At 36.1% G+C, this 18,250-nt stretch overlaps 2 protein-coding genes across 7 annotated transcripts in view; one reads left to right on the top strand and one right to left on the bottom strand.

Annotated features, from left to right (window-relative positions):
* Positions 1–18,250, bottom strand: part of LOC127835190 (G2/mitotic-specific cyclin-B3-like) — a 284,803-nt gene that overhangs the window by 213,842 nt on the left and 52,711 nt on the right. The gene's annotated exons all lie outside the window — the stretch shown is intronic.
* Positions 2,476–10,605, top strand: LOC127835185 (zinc finger protein 83-like). Of its 6 annotated transcripts, none has more exons than XM_052361493.1 (3): positions 2,476–2,730; positions 4,515–5,735; positions 8,851–10,605. In XM_052361493.1, the coding sequence occupies exons 2-3, from the start codon at positions 4,689–4,691 to the stop codon at positions 8,866–8,868; spliced, it is 1,065 nt and encodes a 354-aa protein (XP_052217453.1). In that variant the 5' UTR covers positions 2,476–2,730; positions 4,515–4,688; the 3' UTR covers positions 8,869–10,605. The 6 variants fall into 6 exon arrangements, 5 of the variants coding, with proteins under 5 accessions (XP_052217453.1, XP_052217452.1, XP_052217451.1 ...); XM_052361492.1 differs by lacking the exon at positions 8,851–10,605 and adding an exon at positions 6,687–7,127 and having other exon boundaries at positions 4,515–6,095; XM_052361491.1 differs by lacking the exon at positions 8,851–10,605 and adding an exon at positions 6,435–7,127 and having other exon boundaries at positions 4,515–6,095.

The raw sequence follows: 18,250 nt of genomic DNA, 5'->3' as shown, positions 1-18,250 counted from the left end.
ATTCTAGACTAGCACAGCTATATATTCGTTATAATTGGCTATTTAAATGTAAGATTGTGTTAAATTTATATGTCTGATACAGTTCTTGAAGTTTTTCCTGAGCCTAACTTCTAGAGAATACTTTCCGATAACTGAATACCAGTCATGATTTAGCTATCTCATTCCGTTCTTATACCTAAACAGTTACCAGTGGATATGATTAAGGATGCAAAAACGATTTCAATGCGTCAACCAGTTCCTTATTCCTTTTTCAATACGAATAAGGGACTATGTTGTCATTAAATTAAACTTATAAGAGATGTACTGCAAATAATGTTGTTTCTTTTTAACCCAACCTTCATTAAAATGATTTTTATTGATTTATTGGTCCCTTTGGTTCATTTTAATAATTTGTTTAGTAAGAAAATGTCAGTTCCTTATTCGATTTGAATACGGAATAAGGAACCAGTTCCTTATTCCTGATTCAATCCGATTAAGGAACTAGGTTATCATCAAATTAAACTTAAACGGGATGTGCTTCAATGAAGGTTTTTTGATTCCCAACTTACATTTACAACGATTTTTATTGATGTTTTGGTCCCTTTGGTTCATTTTAATATTTTGTTTAGTATGAAAAGTCAAGTTCCTTATCAGATTTGAATAAGAAATAAGGAACCAGTTTCTTATTCCTTATTCAAACCGAATAAGGAACTATGTTATCATTAAATATAACAAAGTATAAATGTACTGCAATTAATATTTGTTATAACCTACACACATTTACAATAATTTTCGTTGAGTTATTCGTCTCGTTGGTTCATTTAGACTTATAATCTATAGTAAAAATTCCAGTTCCTTATTCGATTTGAATAAGGAATAAGGAACCAGTTCCTTATTTCTTATTCACACTGGATAAGGATCTGGATAATCATCACTTAAATCTTAGTAGAAATGTTTTGCAATTAGAATTTTACATATACAACCAATATATAAATAATATGTTCATTTACATGTGGTCAATTTTGGATCAAGTTTATTTATGTTTAAGTAAGAAAATACCAGTTCCTTATTCGGCTTGAATAAGGAACTGGTTCCTTTTTCCGTATTCAGCCTCGAATAAAGAATTTGATTATAAATAAAAGCAAGCATGTTTAAATGTACAAGATTGATTTTTTTTATCACATACATGTAAAATAATAGTATGTGCTTTCGGTGGTCGGTTTAAACAAGAAATCCTATGCAAGCGCGAAGAAGAAACATGAATATGTAACGTAATACATAAAGTAAATGTATTCGAGTTATTTTGTTTTGATTTACATCAGAAATGCTTGCATTATTGTTCTATTAAACCCTATAACAAATTAGTTACGCGTGAATAAAGAACAGTTCCTTATTCGAATAAGGAATAAGGAACTAGGAAAAAGGAACCAACTTATCTTCCATAGATAATGCCTAGACATTTAGCTGCACAACACACACTGTTTAGTGGGTTACAATGGTATACACGGTATTCAAGTTATAGAACAGATAAATTATATATTTAAGAAATATTTTTAACTAGAAAACAGCAAACACACGCATACGCACTCGTAACATGGAAAATACAGTTTTGATAAGCATCTTGCTTTCTTGATTGAGCATTTGTTCTATGAAACAAGAGAATAAGAACATCTGAGTGAGTGCAAGCTCATGTTTACTATTAACAACGTATACCGTAAGCAGCCACTGCTAGAATCATGTTTTGAGTTACAATTTCACTTTCTCTACAAATATCATATTTGCATATTTGGAAAACCACAAAAGGAACAATACGTTTACTATACTTTCTCTATTTAGTTTCATATATAAAGCAGTATGAATTGTTTTGTAAGCTCGTTAGTGTGTTCGTTGGCTGCAACAACTTATCGCCAGACTGAAATTTTATTATTAATAAAGCATTTAAAATAACTTGCCTCTAATTTCCATTATGTGTAAACGGCCTGTCGATCGAAGTATATTTAACCCTTACTTACATATCAAGATCACAAGCATTCTACATATAGGGCAGCCTCAAATGTCGAAATACATGTACAGCTTTTCGGGACAGATTTTTTCTAATTAATTATGTACTTAAAAAAATGTGTGTTCAATTTTATCTAAAAAAGGAGACGAATATTACTTTTTTCCAAGCTTAATCAAGCAGACACTTACTACACCTACACTAAAATCGTCCGGAATGCAATACAGATAGAAACCTAATATCTCCACAGTAGCACATACTATACTGATAATGATAATAAATAATCACATGTAAAATGCTGGATCATAATATTTAATTCATTACCGATATATTCACGTTTGAACAGTGTATGAGCAATGCATTTACAATAGGATAAAGTCGGTACTTGGTGTTAAATGAAACTAACAATTGCCCTTAAATAACGTCTCAATGCAATACACCATTATGTAAAAAGTTTTACTTGCATGTAACCTTAAACCGTTAAAAGGGAAATCACTTCGCAAGAAATGTGAGAAATTTGTCGATGTTTACATCGAATCATAAAATAAGTCAACGCGTTTTTAATATCGCTGAACAGTTGGATTTTGCTTACTTAATGCGATGATATTTTCGTGAAGTGACAAAAGTATTCGGTCACAACATTGTGTTGTTAATGAACTGGAGAAAATTCACAAAATCCTGATTTTTGAAATCGAAAGTAGACTTATAAATTGACGCCTGTGCCGCCCCCGGTCTCATAGACGACTTCGAAAGTCAGTTTCTTGTTGGTTATTTTTTTTTTGAACTTAGGTTTTCTTTGGTGTAAATAGAAAAATCAGTTCCGGAAAAAAAACTTTCGGCATGTTACGTTATTTTTGGTTTGAATATCTCTCATCATATCGATGCTTAAGCCCATGGCGTGAGTATTTTACATAACATTTTTGTATTTAAATTGTTTTAGATTAAAATCTTATTCCCTAAAGAATGTTGAAAGAGTTAGTTTACTTGTTTATGATGTATTCTGTGCATACTAGAAAATCATTGTTGTATTATTAAGATTAAGTGCAGGCGGCGGCGTCCACAGTAGTGTCCGCTCTCTAATTCAAACAGTTTTCATCCGATCTTCACTTGGTCATATGTTGTTTCTAGGCAATATCTAGGTTAAGTTCGAATATGGGTCATGCCGGGTCAAAAACTAGGTCACGGGGTCACTAAGTGCCTATCAAGGATTTATCATGGTGTCCGCTGTCTTATTAAAGTAGTTTTCATCCGATCTTCACCAAACTTGGTCTGAAGTTGTATCTAGACATATCTAGGTCAAGTTCGAATATGGGTCATACCGAGTCAAAACCTAGGTCACGGAGTCACATAGTGCATTTCAAGGATTAAGCATGGTGTCCGCTCTCTAATTGAAGTAGATTTTATCCGAACTTCATCAAACTTGGTCAGAAGTTGAATCTATACAATATCTAGGTCAAGTTCGACTATGGGTCATGCCGGGTCAAAAACTAGGTCACGGGATAACGTAGTGCATTTCAAGGATTTATCATGGTGTCCGCTCTCTAATTGAAGTAGTTTTCATCCGATCTTCACCAAACTTGGTCAGAAGTTGTATCTAAAAATATCTAGTTTAAGTTCGAATATGGGTCATGCAGAATCAAAAACTAGATCACGGAGTCACTTAGTGAAATTTCAAAGATTAAGCATGGTGTCCGCTCTCTCATTGAAGTAGTTTTCATCCGATCTTTACCAAACTTGGTCAGAAGTGGTATCTATACAATATCTAGGTCAAGTTCGAATATGGGTCATGCCGGGTCAAAAACTAGGTCACGGGGTCTTTTAGTGCATATCAAGGATTTATCATGGTGTCCGCTCTCTAATTGAAGTAGTTTTCATCCGATCTTCACCAAACTTGGTCAGAAGTTGTATCAAGACAATATCTAGGTCAAGTTCGAATATGGGTCATTCCGGGTAAAAAAATAGGGGTCACTTAGTGCATTTCAAGGATTTAGCAAGGTGTCCGCTCTCTTATTGAAGTAGTCATCCGATCTTGACCAAACTTTGTCAGAAGTTGTACCGAGACAATATCTAGGCCAAGCTCGAATATGGTCATGCCGGGTCAAAAACTAGGTCACGGGGTCACTTAGTGCATTTCAAGGATTTAGCATGGTGTCCGCTCTCTAATTGAAGTAGTTTTCATCCGATCTTCACCAAACTTCGTCAGAAGTTGTGTCTAGACAATATCTAGGTCAAATTCGAATATGGGTCATACCGGGTCAAACACTTGGCCACATGGTCACTTAGTGCATTTCAATGATTAAGCATTGTGTCTGCTCTCTAATTGAAGTAGTTTTCATCCGATCTTCACCTAATTTGGTCAGAAGTTGTGTCTAATTGATATCTAGGTCAAGTTCAAATATGGGTAAAGTTATGTTTTGCTTTATTTTCAAAAATACATCATTTTGCCACTCAAATGGCAAAGTTATTAAGTTGTCCAAAACCTTCAAACGGGCGTATGTTGTGACAGTTTGGCACTCTTGTTCTTTGTATGTTTCAGTATCTCGAAAGGACGACAAAGGCATATGGTGGAAAGAAGCCGTCTCTGAATATTTTTGGCAAATATCTTACCATCTTAAAATTTGAAGCAACACCCATCTCCACCTCTTCCGGCTCATGACATAACATCATATAAAATTCAACTCGAGCATCTGAGCACAACCAACATTCCAAGATGGCAACACGCGAAATGGACGTCATCAAAAAGTTGCCGGGCTATCGTGCTATACTGAAGGCCGTTCTAAAGTCTCAGATTCAGCAACTGATCGAACAACTTGCAAGCGCCACCAATGAGGAGTCAATCATCCTAACAGCCAGCGTGGCTGATAAAACCCTGAGTCATCTCGGCTCAGACTCGGCCAAAGGCTTCCTGGAAGATCATGAAGACTTCAAGTCCCAGTTCCTCGGCTACTGTTTACAAAGCCACCACAAAAAAAAGCAAGAGCAGAAACAAAAGGATAGGGAGGAGGAAATGCGGAAGGCACAAGTGGCCGCAGCCGCTACCTTAGCATCGCAGCAACAACTAGCTCAATCCATTCAGTCCATGGGTAACATGGATTACATGCCCCCCAGGGGATCAATGCCTCGCTTCCAGGCCACATCCCGATCACCGCGGCAACAGTTTCGGCCTCCAGGGGGAGGATTGCAACATCAGCCATATCCAGTGACCCGCCCAATCCGAGCAGCAGCCTCCCCAGTCAGATCTCCACTGAAGTCACCCGCCAAGCTTGATGGCCAGATGATCAACCTAGAGCCGGACGACGAAACCTCGAACCAAAGTGCAACTAGTCAGCCATCTTCACCATCCTCTCATCAGAACATAAAATCTAAACCGGGAACCAACGACGCAAGCGCTGAATCATCCTCATCACACAACGAGCAGAAGCAAAAAGGACTTAGCTTAAGTGCAGACTTGTCTAGTTTAGTGTCAGGCTATAACAGTGAACATGGTCCGGACGTCAGTGTTAAACTCGAAGCAATATCTGAAGCGGAAATGGACTTTGAAATCACTGGTGTAGAGCCTGGAAAACCTATGCAATCACAGGACTGGTGCGCTAATGTTTCCATGGGAAAGAACTTTGATCCTACTGGTGATACTGGTGCTACTGGTTCCCAGGCAGACATGACAGGGCAGCAGGGAAACAACTGGCATGTTTGTGATCACTGCCAGAAGGCGTTCAAGTGCATATCTAAACTTGCTCGCCATGTTCTAATACACCAGGTAGAAAAATCGTTTGAATGCAGTATTTGTCACACAAGGTTTACACATGCAAGTGCCCTGAAGAAACACAGCCTAGTTCATATGGACACCAAGTGTATGCAGGACACTCATCTGCAACAGAGAAGGAATACCACTCCTCAAGAGAGGGTTGTCTGTGATCATTGTCAGAAGGGGTTCAAATGTTATTCGCATCTGGCTCGCCATCTTCTAACACACATGGGCGAAAAGCCATTCGAATGTAGTGTTTTTGATAAAAAAAATAAGAAGAATGGTCACCTTAAGGATCACATGTTGGTCCACACAGGGGAAAAGCCATTTGAATGCAGTGTTTGTCAAAAACAATTTAATCGGACAGGTCACCTTAAGGACCACATGTTGGTCCACACAGGGGAAAAGCCATTTGAATGCAGTGTTTGTGATGAACAATTTAGGCAGAAAAGTCATCTTAAGCATCACATGTTTGTTCACACAGTGGGAAAGCTGTTTGAATGCAGTGTTTGTCACAAACAATTTAATCGGAAAGATGGTCTTAAGCGTCACACAGAGTTGGTCCACAAAAGGAAAAGGCCATTCAAATGCAGTGTTTGTCACAAACAATTTATTTTGAAAAGAACTCTTAGGCTTCATATGTCGGTGCACGCAGGGGAAAGGCCATTTAAATGCAGTGTTTGTGATAAACAATTTAAACAGAAAGGTCACCTTAAGGATCACATGTTGGTCCACACAGGGGAAAAGCCATTTAAATGCAGTGTTTGTCCAAAACAATTTAATCGGAAAGGTCACCTTAAGGGTCACATGTTGGTCCATACAGGGGAAAAGCCATTTAAATGCAGTGTTTGTCCAAAACTATTTAATCGGAAAGATCACCTTAAGGATCATATGTTGGTCCACACAGGGGAAAAGCCATTTAAATGCAGTGTTTGTCCAAAACAATTTAATAGGAAAGGTCACCTTAAGGATCACATGTTGGTCCACACAGGGGAAAAGCCGTTTGAATGCAGTGTTTGTCACAAACAATTTAATCACAAAGCTGCTTATAAGCGTCACACAGAGTGTGTCCACAAAGAAGGCAAGGATAATCAGCAATGAAGAGCATCCTTATAAGGCTCAAAGCTTAGTCCACTTGAGTGCCTATTGTTTGTGGAACACTTTTAGGGGACAGATACAGAATCTGACACCTGTAGTCAATTAAACTTTTCATTGTTATAACAATATTTTGGTATAAGGCCACCAGAAAAACTTTTCAAAACCAAAGTTTCGCAAACTTAACACCAATTTTCCTTTAACATAGATAAAGCATGCCGTAAAATGCTTCTGTTTGATCATCTATTGATTGTTTTTATATAATAATTCCATTTATTTTATTAAACATTATATGTTCAAAAAAGCCTTCCCTAATGGATTTTTCTTTTTCCATGGGATTTTTTTTCACTTAATTTCACGGGAATGTTGGAAGTTTTCAAAAGTGTGTTTTCTTCGAGTATTTATGTATTTTAACGTCATTTAAGGACTGAATAATCATTTTTTAGTTAAAGGCAAATCCTATTTTTAAAATGAGAAAAAAAAACTCCTTAATATTTTTTCTTATTTCAAGAGAACTATTCATATATCTTTTATTTTATCAAATGATAATATGATTTTATTGCGTTTTATCGTGTTTGAAAAAAAATCCCATGGGATTTTTATTCCTTGGATTTTTGTAACAATCAAAGGTCCTCTGCCATTTAAATATTAAGTACAACTGCTTTACCATTTGTCCTTGTCAAATACTGTTTGTATGTATCATTCAAAGTCACAACAAAATACGCTTTTTACCAAATTACGCTTCAAAAAGTTTATTGTTTTTGTATTTTTAACGAAAAGTGTATTTATTCTGCTTTTTGTTCATGCGTTAGTGCGCTTAAGTGCGTTTTTCTGTATTTTCATTTTCTTTAAGCGTATTTTTCTGTACTTTTTCTTTTAAGAAGTGTATTTTTATTCAAAACAAGTGTATCTTTTGTAGACAAAGAGTACTTTTTTATGCAAGAAGTGCATTTTTGTGCATATAAGTTCTTCTTTTTTGCCAAAAAATACGCTCTCTATACAAGTGCATTTGTTTAAAAGTTGTTTTCGAGTGTTTTTTCTCTAGACAAAGTGTATCTTTTTATGCAAGAAGCGTGTTTTTTTATGAAGTGCATTTTTTTGCATATAAATATACCTTCTTATTTGCAAAATAAATCTTTCTGTACAAGTGTATCTTATGTGCATCTTCGTAAAAAAAGTGCATCTCTAATAGTGTGTATTTGTTAAATCATTTGTTTAAAAAAGGACACTGTATGAAATAACTTAAGTTAAATGTCAGGGATATAGTGTTTAATAGGAGGATTGTACTGAGTTGTTTTCATGCCCCCGAAGGAGGGCATATAGTGATCGCACTGCCCGTCTGTCTGTCCTTCCGTAACACTTTTGCGTTTAGGTTTCGAAGAATGCTCATCGCTTCTATGTCGCTTCAAATGTAACCTTCATATTTGGTATGCATGTGTATATGGACAAGGCCTTTCCATACGTATACAAATGTTGACACCTTTGACCTTGAATGTGAACTTAGTGTCCGCGTTTAGATTTCGAAATCTGTGTTTAGGTTTCGAAAAAAAAGCTTTTTTCGGGGGAATATGTTTTCCGGTGGAGACAGCTCTTGTTATAATTCACAAAATGTTAATGGTCTTATTGTTGCAATCTGTCTGCTCATAAAATATATAAATCAGTAGAACAGCTATAAAAAGGACAAGTACAACTTATACATAAATCTGGCTGTGGTTCACCACTTAAAAATATTGAAAGTGTAAAAAACTACTCTTTTATTTTATCGAATTTTAATTATTGTCCATTCACATGGCATTTTTGTAGAGAAGTTAACACTAAGAAAATTGAAATGATTCAAGAACATGCACGATGTTTTATCTATAGTGATTATAATTCTAATTATGAAACCCTCTTAGAGAAATCCAAACTACCATCTCTTAACATAAGACGTATGTGATCAATGCCTATAGAAAACTTCAAGGTAATTAATAATAAAAATGGCCGACTTACACGATTTGATAAATATTAAACAAAATAATAATTTATCTTTTAGGTATACACACACTGCTAATGTACCACATGTGAGAACTACTAAATACGGGCTCAGCTCATTCCGCTCAGGAGCAGCCAGACTCTGACACTCCATGCCAAATTACAGGGATGAAGACAACAACAATCAGTTCCGGAGTTTGGTTGCATCATGGGGCGGGGTGGGCATTACCTGTAGATCCTGCTTTCAGCCAAGTTAAGCATACTGTTTGCATGTTTTGTTATGTTTTCTTTGTGTTGCCTTTTTGCTTTGTCTGAGAAATTTGCATCTTGATTTCTTTCATTTGCTTTGTAAGGCTTTCATTATGATGCCTTTTTATACGCCCGTTCAAAACGGGACTTATCATAAGATCACCCTTGGCGGGCGGTGGCGGGCGGCGTCCACAGTAGTGTCCGCTCTCTTATTCAAATAGTTTTCATCCGATCTTCACCAAACTTGGTCATAAGTTGTATCTAGACAATATCTATATAAATTTCCAATATCGGTCATGCCGGGTCAAAAACTAGGTCACGGTGTCAATTAGTGCATTTCTAGGATTTAGCATGGTTTCCGCTCTCTAATTGAAGAAGTATTCATCAGATCTTCACCACATTTGGTCAGAAGTTGTGTCTAAATGATATCTAGGTCAAAAACTAGGTCACGAGGTCACTTAGTGCATTTCAATCATGTAGCATTGTGTCCGTTCTCTAATTGAAGTCGTTTTCATCCGATCTTCACCAAATTTGGTTAGAAGTTGTGTCTAGATTAAAACTAGGTTAGGTTCAAATATAGGTCATGCCGGGTCAAAAATAGATCACAGTGTCACTTTTAAAACAATCACAGTTGTGTCTTTTACCCTAGTCCGTTAGTTGTGATATCATGCTACACTTGTTCCGCCGATTTTCGTTCGTGCTTTCCACGATTTTGAGGAAAATGGCCGTCGGCATAATGTCCAAAACCTTCAAACGGTCGTATCTTGTGACAGTTAAGCACTCTTGTTTGCTTTTGCTTTGTTTGATCTAAACTGTATGCATTTATAATACTAGTGACACTACAAAAGTTAGTATTTTTCGTACATTTCATTTATATCCTGTTTTAGTACTTTCTGTATTATGCACCTGTCTTGAAAAGACTATGTGTGGGATGTGCATTAATCAATGCTTCTTTGTTCATCATTAGCCTTTTGAATCTCTGAAACAGTGCTAGTTACACATGCGGGATAATCATTTCAGCATTAGTATTGTATTATTTTGCTTTTATAATAATATTTTATTTTTAATTCATCAGTGTTGTATTTTCTTGCTTTTATTGTGTCAAATTTGCTGATCAGTTACCTTTAAATCTGATTTGAGGTGATTATTTCCTTTAAGCCCTTTTTATTCTGTGACACTTTTGTGTTCCTTTTTCTCTTTCAGCATTTTTACACCTGTTCTTTTTATGGCAGGTTAGGCCCCTTCCTTGGGTAAAGATCAGCAACTTTCACACAGCTCTTAATTGTGAATGTATCGTACTGATATTAAATTACCGCTTACATTTTAATAATGTGCTATATGAATACTCTTAATTGTGCTTTTAGTGAGTTTTATTATAATAACTATTTCTTATGTATGCCATGAATTAATTATGTGATGCAATTTGCTACTGTTTGTTAGGTCGGTCAAAAGCTATACATAGCTATTGTTATATACATTTATCTCATATAAATAAATTTTGATTTTCCGTAATTTACCACATACACGACTATCTTAACATCTGTAAAAATAAAAGAATAACACGGTATGTATGGACTTGGTAATTGGCGTCTTAAGAAGACTGCATAACGCCCCAATTTTTATAAAATGGCAACGGTGGACAGATCGTTTCCAACCAATTTAATTCAAGCGATGCCATCGAACCAAGTGTTGTCATACGATCATGTGAGCCCTGTTACAGAGACGGCTCATCAACAAAAGCAACTGCTTACTGCAATGTTTGTAAGGAGATACTTTGTGATGAGTGCAGTAGACCACACACAAAATGCAAACCTGGGAGGCATGACATGTCAATATTTAGGACATGGGTTCAGCCGCAGTGATGGTTGATATGAAAGATATGGACGTTTGTGAGGAGCACGGCAAGGCAATACAATTTTACTGCGAAGACCATACCAAATTGTGCTGCAGTACGTGTACATTCACACACCGGAAATGTGACAATGTTGATGAAATTAAGAGCATATCATTAAAAAATAAACCGGAGTTTCAGGCAATTAAACACGCATTGATAAAAATGGAATCTGAAGCTGCTTCTATGATAGCTGACTGTGAGAAGTCAAGGGGTGAATTGAATGAATCCATCGCAAATATATCCGATGAAGGAGATAAGATTAAAGACAGTATTGTTGAACTTTTCGAAGAAGCTCAGCAGAAGATGTTTACTGAGATAAATCAATTTAAGGCTGAAGTGTCTATGCAACTTGACAAAAAACATACAGCCGTAACAAAAATAAAAGAACAAAAAAATCAGATATTACCGATGTATTCTTCTATTCTACAACACGGTACCCCTGAGCAAAAGTACATATTTTGTAAGAAGACCTAAAAACAAAACAATGCTATTGAAACACGTGTAGATGCACAAAGAAAAGCACCAGTAACAGCAAACAGTTCACTGTCATTTTCAAGTGAACTACAGGCAATTCTTCGAATGGAGAAACCAATTTTTCAAATGGATTTGGATCAGCAATGTGCAAAGATAGGTTTTTTATTTATTGTCTCTCGACGCATTTTAATGCATAACACAACAATCAGTAGATATTACAAGCAATTCTGAACACTTAAATTTAATTTATCCACTCAAAGTTTTACACAGGAATTTGCTATTAGCTATTAACCCCCCCCCCCTGCTACTACCCCTCCACCACCACCTTTTAAGTCTCCACCACTAGCTGCTACCCCCTCCAAAAAAACTCATTACATAAATATCCCTCCAAATTTCACCTGTTGCAATAATTAGCATTCTAACTATTATAGGAAATGTTTCACTGCCTGCGCACCATATTTGACGCGGAAATAGTTTTAATTAAAGCTGTGCTCTCATTGGTTAATAAGGTGGGGCTCTCCTGTCTTTGATTTCGAACGGAAAGAGAAAACATAACGGATAATAGTTAAAAGGCTGATTCTCGCAACAGATTCGATTTGGAGGGATATATTTATGTAAGAATGTGTTATCTAAGTTTAATTCAGAATTGTATGAGATTTTTTATTACATTGTGAGATTACCCGGTACTGTAAAACCAAATTATGCATTATTTTTTACACAGGTACTTGAAAAAATTCTTTTGGTCCTTATATATTATATATTTTTTCAATAACCTGTGTATTGTTTAGGTCGATTCTATTAAATGTTTTTGCAAGTTTGCTTTTTAACTAACTTTTTGGTTTTGTTCTTGTGTAAAAAATGGAGATTTTGAGGTTTTTTGGAAGGGGGGAGGGGAGTAGCAGCTGGGGGAGTGGGTAACAGCTTATGCAGAGCGCCTGTAATTTATATAGTACACCCATTTTTTTAATACCGCATATTTAAAGATGTAAATGTCACAAGAAGGAAAAAACAAGAGGGCCTGAAAGGCCCAAAGTCGCTAACCCGAGATAAAAAGAAATGACCTGTTCTTTGCAGCCCAAGATATCAATGGAACAAATGTTCTAACCATGTTTCATTAAGATTGAACAACAAATGGCCCCCTGGCAGCCATGTTTTTAACAGACTTGAACCATTTTTGAACTCTTCCAAGATATGTCCACATTTTATGAAGATTGGGCAAAAGTGTGTCTTCTAGACGGTTCACGTGTTTTCACTATATACATATACAGAAAACTGCCCCACCTGGCGCCCATGTTTTTCCGCTGATCACGACCACTTTCAAACTCCTCCGAGACATCCACATAGCTAATGTTTTGACAAAATGTCATGATAATTAGGCAAAAAATGTGACTCCTAGAGTGTTCACAAGCTTTTTTACTATATAAATATAAGGAAAAACGAAAATGACCTATTACTGACCACTGATATTAACATCTGGCATAGAGCACAGTGAGAGGGTAATTATTTAACTAGTAATCATGATTTTGTCAGTCTGTGGTCATTATCAATTTGTTCAGGGCAACTCATGCTGGTTTTCTAACTGTATCAGACACTACCTGGTTGAGTAAGCTGAGTGGTAAAAAGTTACAAACTGCAATGATCAATATCTTAGCTCTGGGGAACTCTGCAGGGAATCTCTCAAAAATGGCTCATCAGTAGTGCTGTAACGATTCGGTTCGATGCATCGAAAAACCGGTTCAGCGCCGCCGATTCGATTTCGATACCAATACGGCAAATTTCGATTCGATTCACTGCAATCCCGTTTGATCCGAATTTTAAACCTTACTTTCCAAATCCGTCGTCTAAACGTTCTTGTCATGTGTAATACATCTTATGATTGGTCAATAGCCAATATGGCATCCAATGAATGAATGAATAATATGCTGAGCATTACATCAGCCGGTAAAATGGCTTCTTCAACCACGCCGAAAGACGCACCGTCAAAATTAAAATCTAAAGTATGGGAACATTTCGGATTTTGCGAAGGTTCTGATGCAAAAGCAACTTGAAAAACGTGTTTTGTTGACGTAAGTTACCATATTGGTTTGTTTACTAAACTGTGTGCATTCTGTTAAGAAGTCAACTGGGAGTTGTTTATATACTTACATGTTTTTGTTTTCTGTTAAACACATGTGATACATTGTGCATTTTATGTTATTTAAGAATAACTCGACAGGAAGTTTTGTTCAATAAATTTGTTACTTATAAATGTTGCGTTTTTAAATTCTATTTAAAAAAAATAAGCGCTTTAAATTCACAACATAATAAGTTATTAACAAATACAAGACATATTAATTCATGCTCTGTGCAAACCAAACATGAACTAGTTTGCAAAATAAGCAGCGTATAGTTTAATTTGAATCGAATCGAAAATAATCGAATCGGACCACTTGGTATCGAAATCGAATCGAATCGAATGATGGGTGAATCGTTAAAGCTCTACTCATCAGTAATAGTTCCCATTATAGATTAATTTGCTACAAACTGATAACAAATGAGACAAAACAATAAGTACAGATTTACACAGGAAATTACAACTTAGCCAAAAATGTCATTATACTAGAAAAATAGGCATTTTGAAGTATTTACCCTTTAAGTGTTTTGAAACCAAGGGGTCTTACAAATTCCAGAGCAGAAATAAAAATAGATAAGTGAGTCTGAGTCAGCAGGTTAAACAAGGGAGATAAATACTGCAAAATTGTGTACATGTTGTCTTTCTTTCAGCTATCTCTTAGTTGATAGGCTTATCATAAGTGCTAATGACTAAATCAGTTATGTTAATTATGAAAATTCTGTGTTATGGAAAATTACATAATAGAGTTAATGTTACATAATAATTACATAATGAAACCAAACTTTACTACACAGGAAACATATGTTCTGACCAAATTTCTTCACTATATACATATAGAGAAAACTGCCCCGCCCCCCTGGGGGCCATGTTTTTTTAACCGATCTGGAGCATTTTCGAACTCGTCCGAGATATCAATGAACCCAATGTTTTGACTAAGTTTCATGATGATTGGGCAATAATTGTGACTTCTAGAGTGTTCACAAGGTTTCTCTTCAGCCCCCTGGCGGCCATGTTTTTCAACGGACCGGCACCATTTTTGAACTCAACCAATATATCATTTAGACAAACATTTTGACAAAGTGACATAAAGATTGGGCATCAAATGTGACTTCTACAGTGTTCACAATGTTTTTTTGTTTTTTTTACCTAGTGACCTAGTTTTTGACCCTGCATGACCCAGTTTCAAATTCAGTTGAGGTATCAATAGGACAAATGCTCTGACCAAGTTTCACGAAGATCGGACAATGAATGTGGCTTCCATAGTGTTCACAACTCAAAATGTTGACGCCGCACGACGGACGACGGACAAAAGGCGATCACAAAAGCTCAACATGAGCACGTTGTGCTCCGGTGAGCTAAAATGCGTTATTATCCCTCGACATAGGCGGAGGGATATTGTTCTGGCGTTGTCCGTCCGTCCGTATATCCGTCCGTCCGTCTTTCCGTTCGTCCATCCGGAGCAATATCTTGGAAGTGCTTTGGCGGATTTCATTGAAACTTGGTATGAGTATATATATATGGATAATTGGATGGTGCACGCCAAGTGGCATTGTAAACCATCTGTTTATAATTGAGTTATGGCCCTTTGTAACTTGAAAAAATGTTCTTTTGTGTATCCAGAGCCATATCTTGGAAGTGCTTTGGCGGATTTCATTGAAACTTGGTATGAGTGTCCAGAAGCATATTGGCGGGGGATATCAAATCAACGAATTTGCTTGTTTATCTTAGTTCTATTGGTGATTTTTAATATCTTGTTTCACTAGTTTTATTGATCTTGTACATATTATATTTATTTTATCATTTAATCGTCGAATGTTGTCAGTGTGTCCTTGCATTTGAAACATTTTCAAAGATGTAATGAAATGATCCTTGGACGACGTTCTTTGACTTTACAAATAAAACAGCCAATAGCATGCAATTATAACGTCATGACTTGATGCAAAAATGAATTTAATAATTTAGATATTGAATTAAACAAGATGTGTTTGTGAAACACAATGTCCCCCTATATGATGTTTGACCTTGTAGGATGACCCTGACCTTGACCTTTCACCACTCAAAATGTGCAGCTCCATGAGATACACATGCATGCCAAATATCAAGTTGCTATCTTCAATATTGCAAAAGTATTCATAAAATAAGCGATTTGGGCCACATATATTTGACCTCTGACCTTGAAGGATGACCTTGACCTTGACCTTTCACCACTCAAAATGTGCAGCTCCATGAGATGCACATGCATACCAAATATCAAGTTGCTATCTTCAATATTGCAAAAGTATTTATAAAATAAGCGATTTGGGCCACATATATTTGACCTCTGCCTTGAAGGATGACCTTGACCTTTCACCACTCAAAATGTGCAGCTCCATGAGATACACATGCATACCAAATATCAAGTTGCTATCTTCAATATTGCAAAAGTATTCATAAAATGAGCGATTTTAGCCACATATATTTGACCTCTGACCTTGAAGGATGACCTTGACCTTTCACCACTCAAAATGTGCAGCTTCATGAGATACACATGCATGCCAAATATGAAGTTGCTATCTTCAATAAAGCAAAAGTTATTGCAAAATGTTAAAGTTGGCGCAAACAGACCAACAGACAGACCAACAGACAGGGCAATTACAATATGTCCCCCACTACTTTAGTGGGGGACATAAAAAACATCAATAAAACCGAAAAGACTATATACATGTATATATGAGAGAAATGAGCATATATTATAATTATACCATTGAAGATATGGTTAGGATTACTAGTATGTCATAATAGTATTATGAAAGTTGTCGCATCATTACTAGTATGTCATAATAGTATTATGAAAGTTGTCGCATCATTACTAGTATGTCATAATAGTATTATGAAAGTTGTCGCATCATTACTAGTATGTCATAATAGTATTATGAAAGTTGTCGCATCATTACTAGTATGTCATAATAGTATTATGAAAGTTGTCGCATCATTACTAGTATGTCATAATAGTTATATGAAAGTTGTCGCATCATAACTAGTATGTCATAATAGTATTATGAAAGTTGTCGCATCATTACTAGTATGTCATAATAGTTATATGAAAGTTGTCGCATCATTACTAGTATGTCATAATAGTTATATTAAAGTTGTCGCATCATTACTAGTATGTCATAATAGTTATATGAAAGTTGTCGCATCATTACTAGTATGTCATAATAGTATTATGAAAGTTGTCGCATCATTACTAGTATGTCATAATAGTTATATGAAAGTTGTCGCATCATTACTAGTATGTCATAATAGTAATATGAAAGTTGTCGCATCATATTCTAATAAATGATTACTAATCATTTATGTCAAACTTGGTTAATATTTTGTGGTACTTCAATGTCTATTTAGTGCACAATTAATGCCATATTTTATAGTAATTATTTAAATGTTCACATTTTCAGAGGGCAACAAAGAAGACAATTTATGTTCTCCAATAAAACCAGTCACACTGAAGCTGCTAGTGTCCGTGGATCTACCAAAGACTGGAGATGATGATAAGGAGTCTCTCCTCACTGGATTGGACTTCATGCCGGACGGGAGGCTGGAGGCCGTGGACAGCATCAATAATAAATGTATCATTCTGAATGAAAGACTGCATAGACAAGGGACATCGTATAAGTTCAAGTGAAAACCACATGATGTTGTTTGCGTGTCTGAAAATCAAATCGCAGTTACAGTGGCAAACAAGAATGTATGTCTGCTTTCCGTGAGTCTTGACCATGTCATCAGCATAACAAACAAAACCTATACAGCATCCCAGCTATATTCTTTAAGCTGTGTGGCGGCCAATGAACTGGTTGTAAGTACATATGATGATCCGACACCTGCTAAAATTATATCAATGATGCCAATGAACACTTTAGGGGCTGATTTTAAGAACGTTGTTTTTCCTAGGAAAAACGTCTATGAAAGTAATTGCTGCTATGTCCAGTCTAAGAACACATTGGTCCTGACTGACAGGTATGCTCACACAGTATACATGTACGACACCGTGGAGGGCACTTCCAGAGCAATTACTGATCAGAACATACAGGAACCTCGTGGCTGCTGTGTAGGGCCTGGTGACACAGTGCTGGTGTGCAGTAAGAACAAGAACTCCATCGTGCACCTGACAGTGGACGGTGACGTACTGGGTACCTACCCAGTGGATATGGAGTACCTAAATTCCTTATGTATAAGCAAGAAAGCTTCCACATTGGCTGTATCAAACAGACTTTCTGGCAAGAAAAAGTTGCAGTTATACAACATGTTGCCAGCATGAAACCCTTGGTAAAATGTGGTAATAATATTTAATTATTATTATAATCTAATTTTATTATTTTCAAATTTGGATTCTGTACATAAAAGTTTAATCTACAACCTAAAATAAATATATATATCAAACAAGAATGTGGCAGACTGCATGATTAAATCAGTCAAACTAAGATTCTTAAGGCATGCTTCTTAAATTCTTAAACTAATTATGTTTAATGCACCAACACAGATGTATTAAATGTTTTAGTAATAATTAAACGTCTACATCAATACATAGATCGGTTAATAAAGTTATTATCTCTTCCCGACGCATTCAGTGAGTGTTTTGTATGTCCGTCGCGTGAGCGATGTAGAGTGTTCTTTTAAGCACTTCAAGCAGGATTAAGAGTGGTGACCATTATCAAGGTAACATACTGTTTTACATAGCCACCAAAAACATTGGAC

Source organism: Dreissena polymorpha, chromosome 6 (assembly GCF_020536995.1).
Source record: "Dreissena polymorpha isolate Duluth1 chromosome 6, UMN_Dpol_1.0, whole genome shotgun sequence".
Lineage (NCBI taxonomy): Eukaryota > Metazoa > Mollusca > Bivalvia > Myida > Dreissenidae > Dreissena > Dreissena polymorpha.
This window is presented reverse-complemented; position numbering and strand designations above follow the sequence as displayed.

Coding starts and splice junctions, on each gene's coding strand:
- LOC127835185 (XM_052361490.1), top strand. CDS start 4,689: ATGGCAACACGCGAAATGGACGTCATCAAAAAGTTGCCGGGCTATCGT.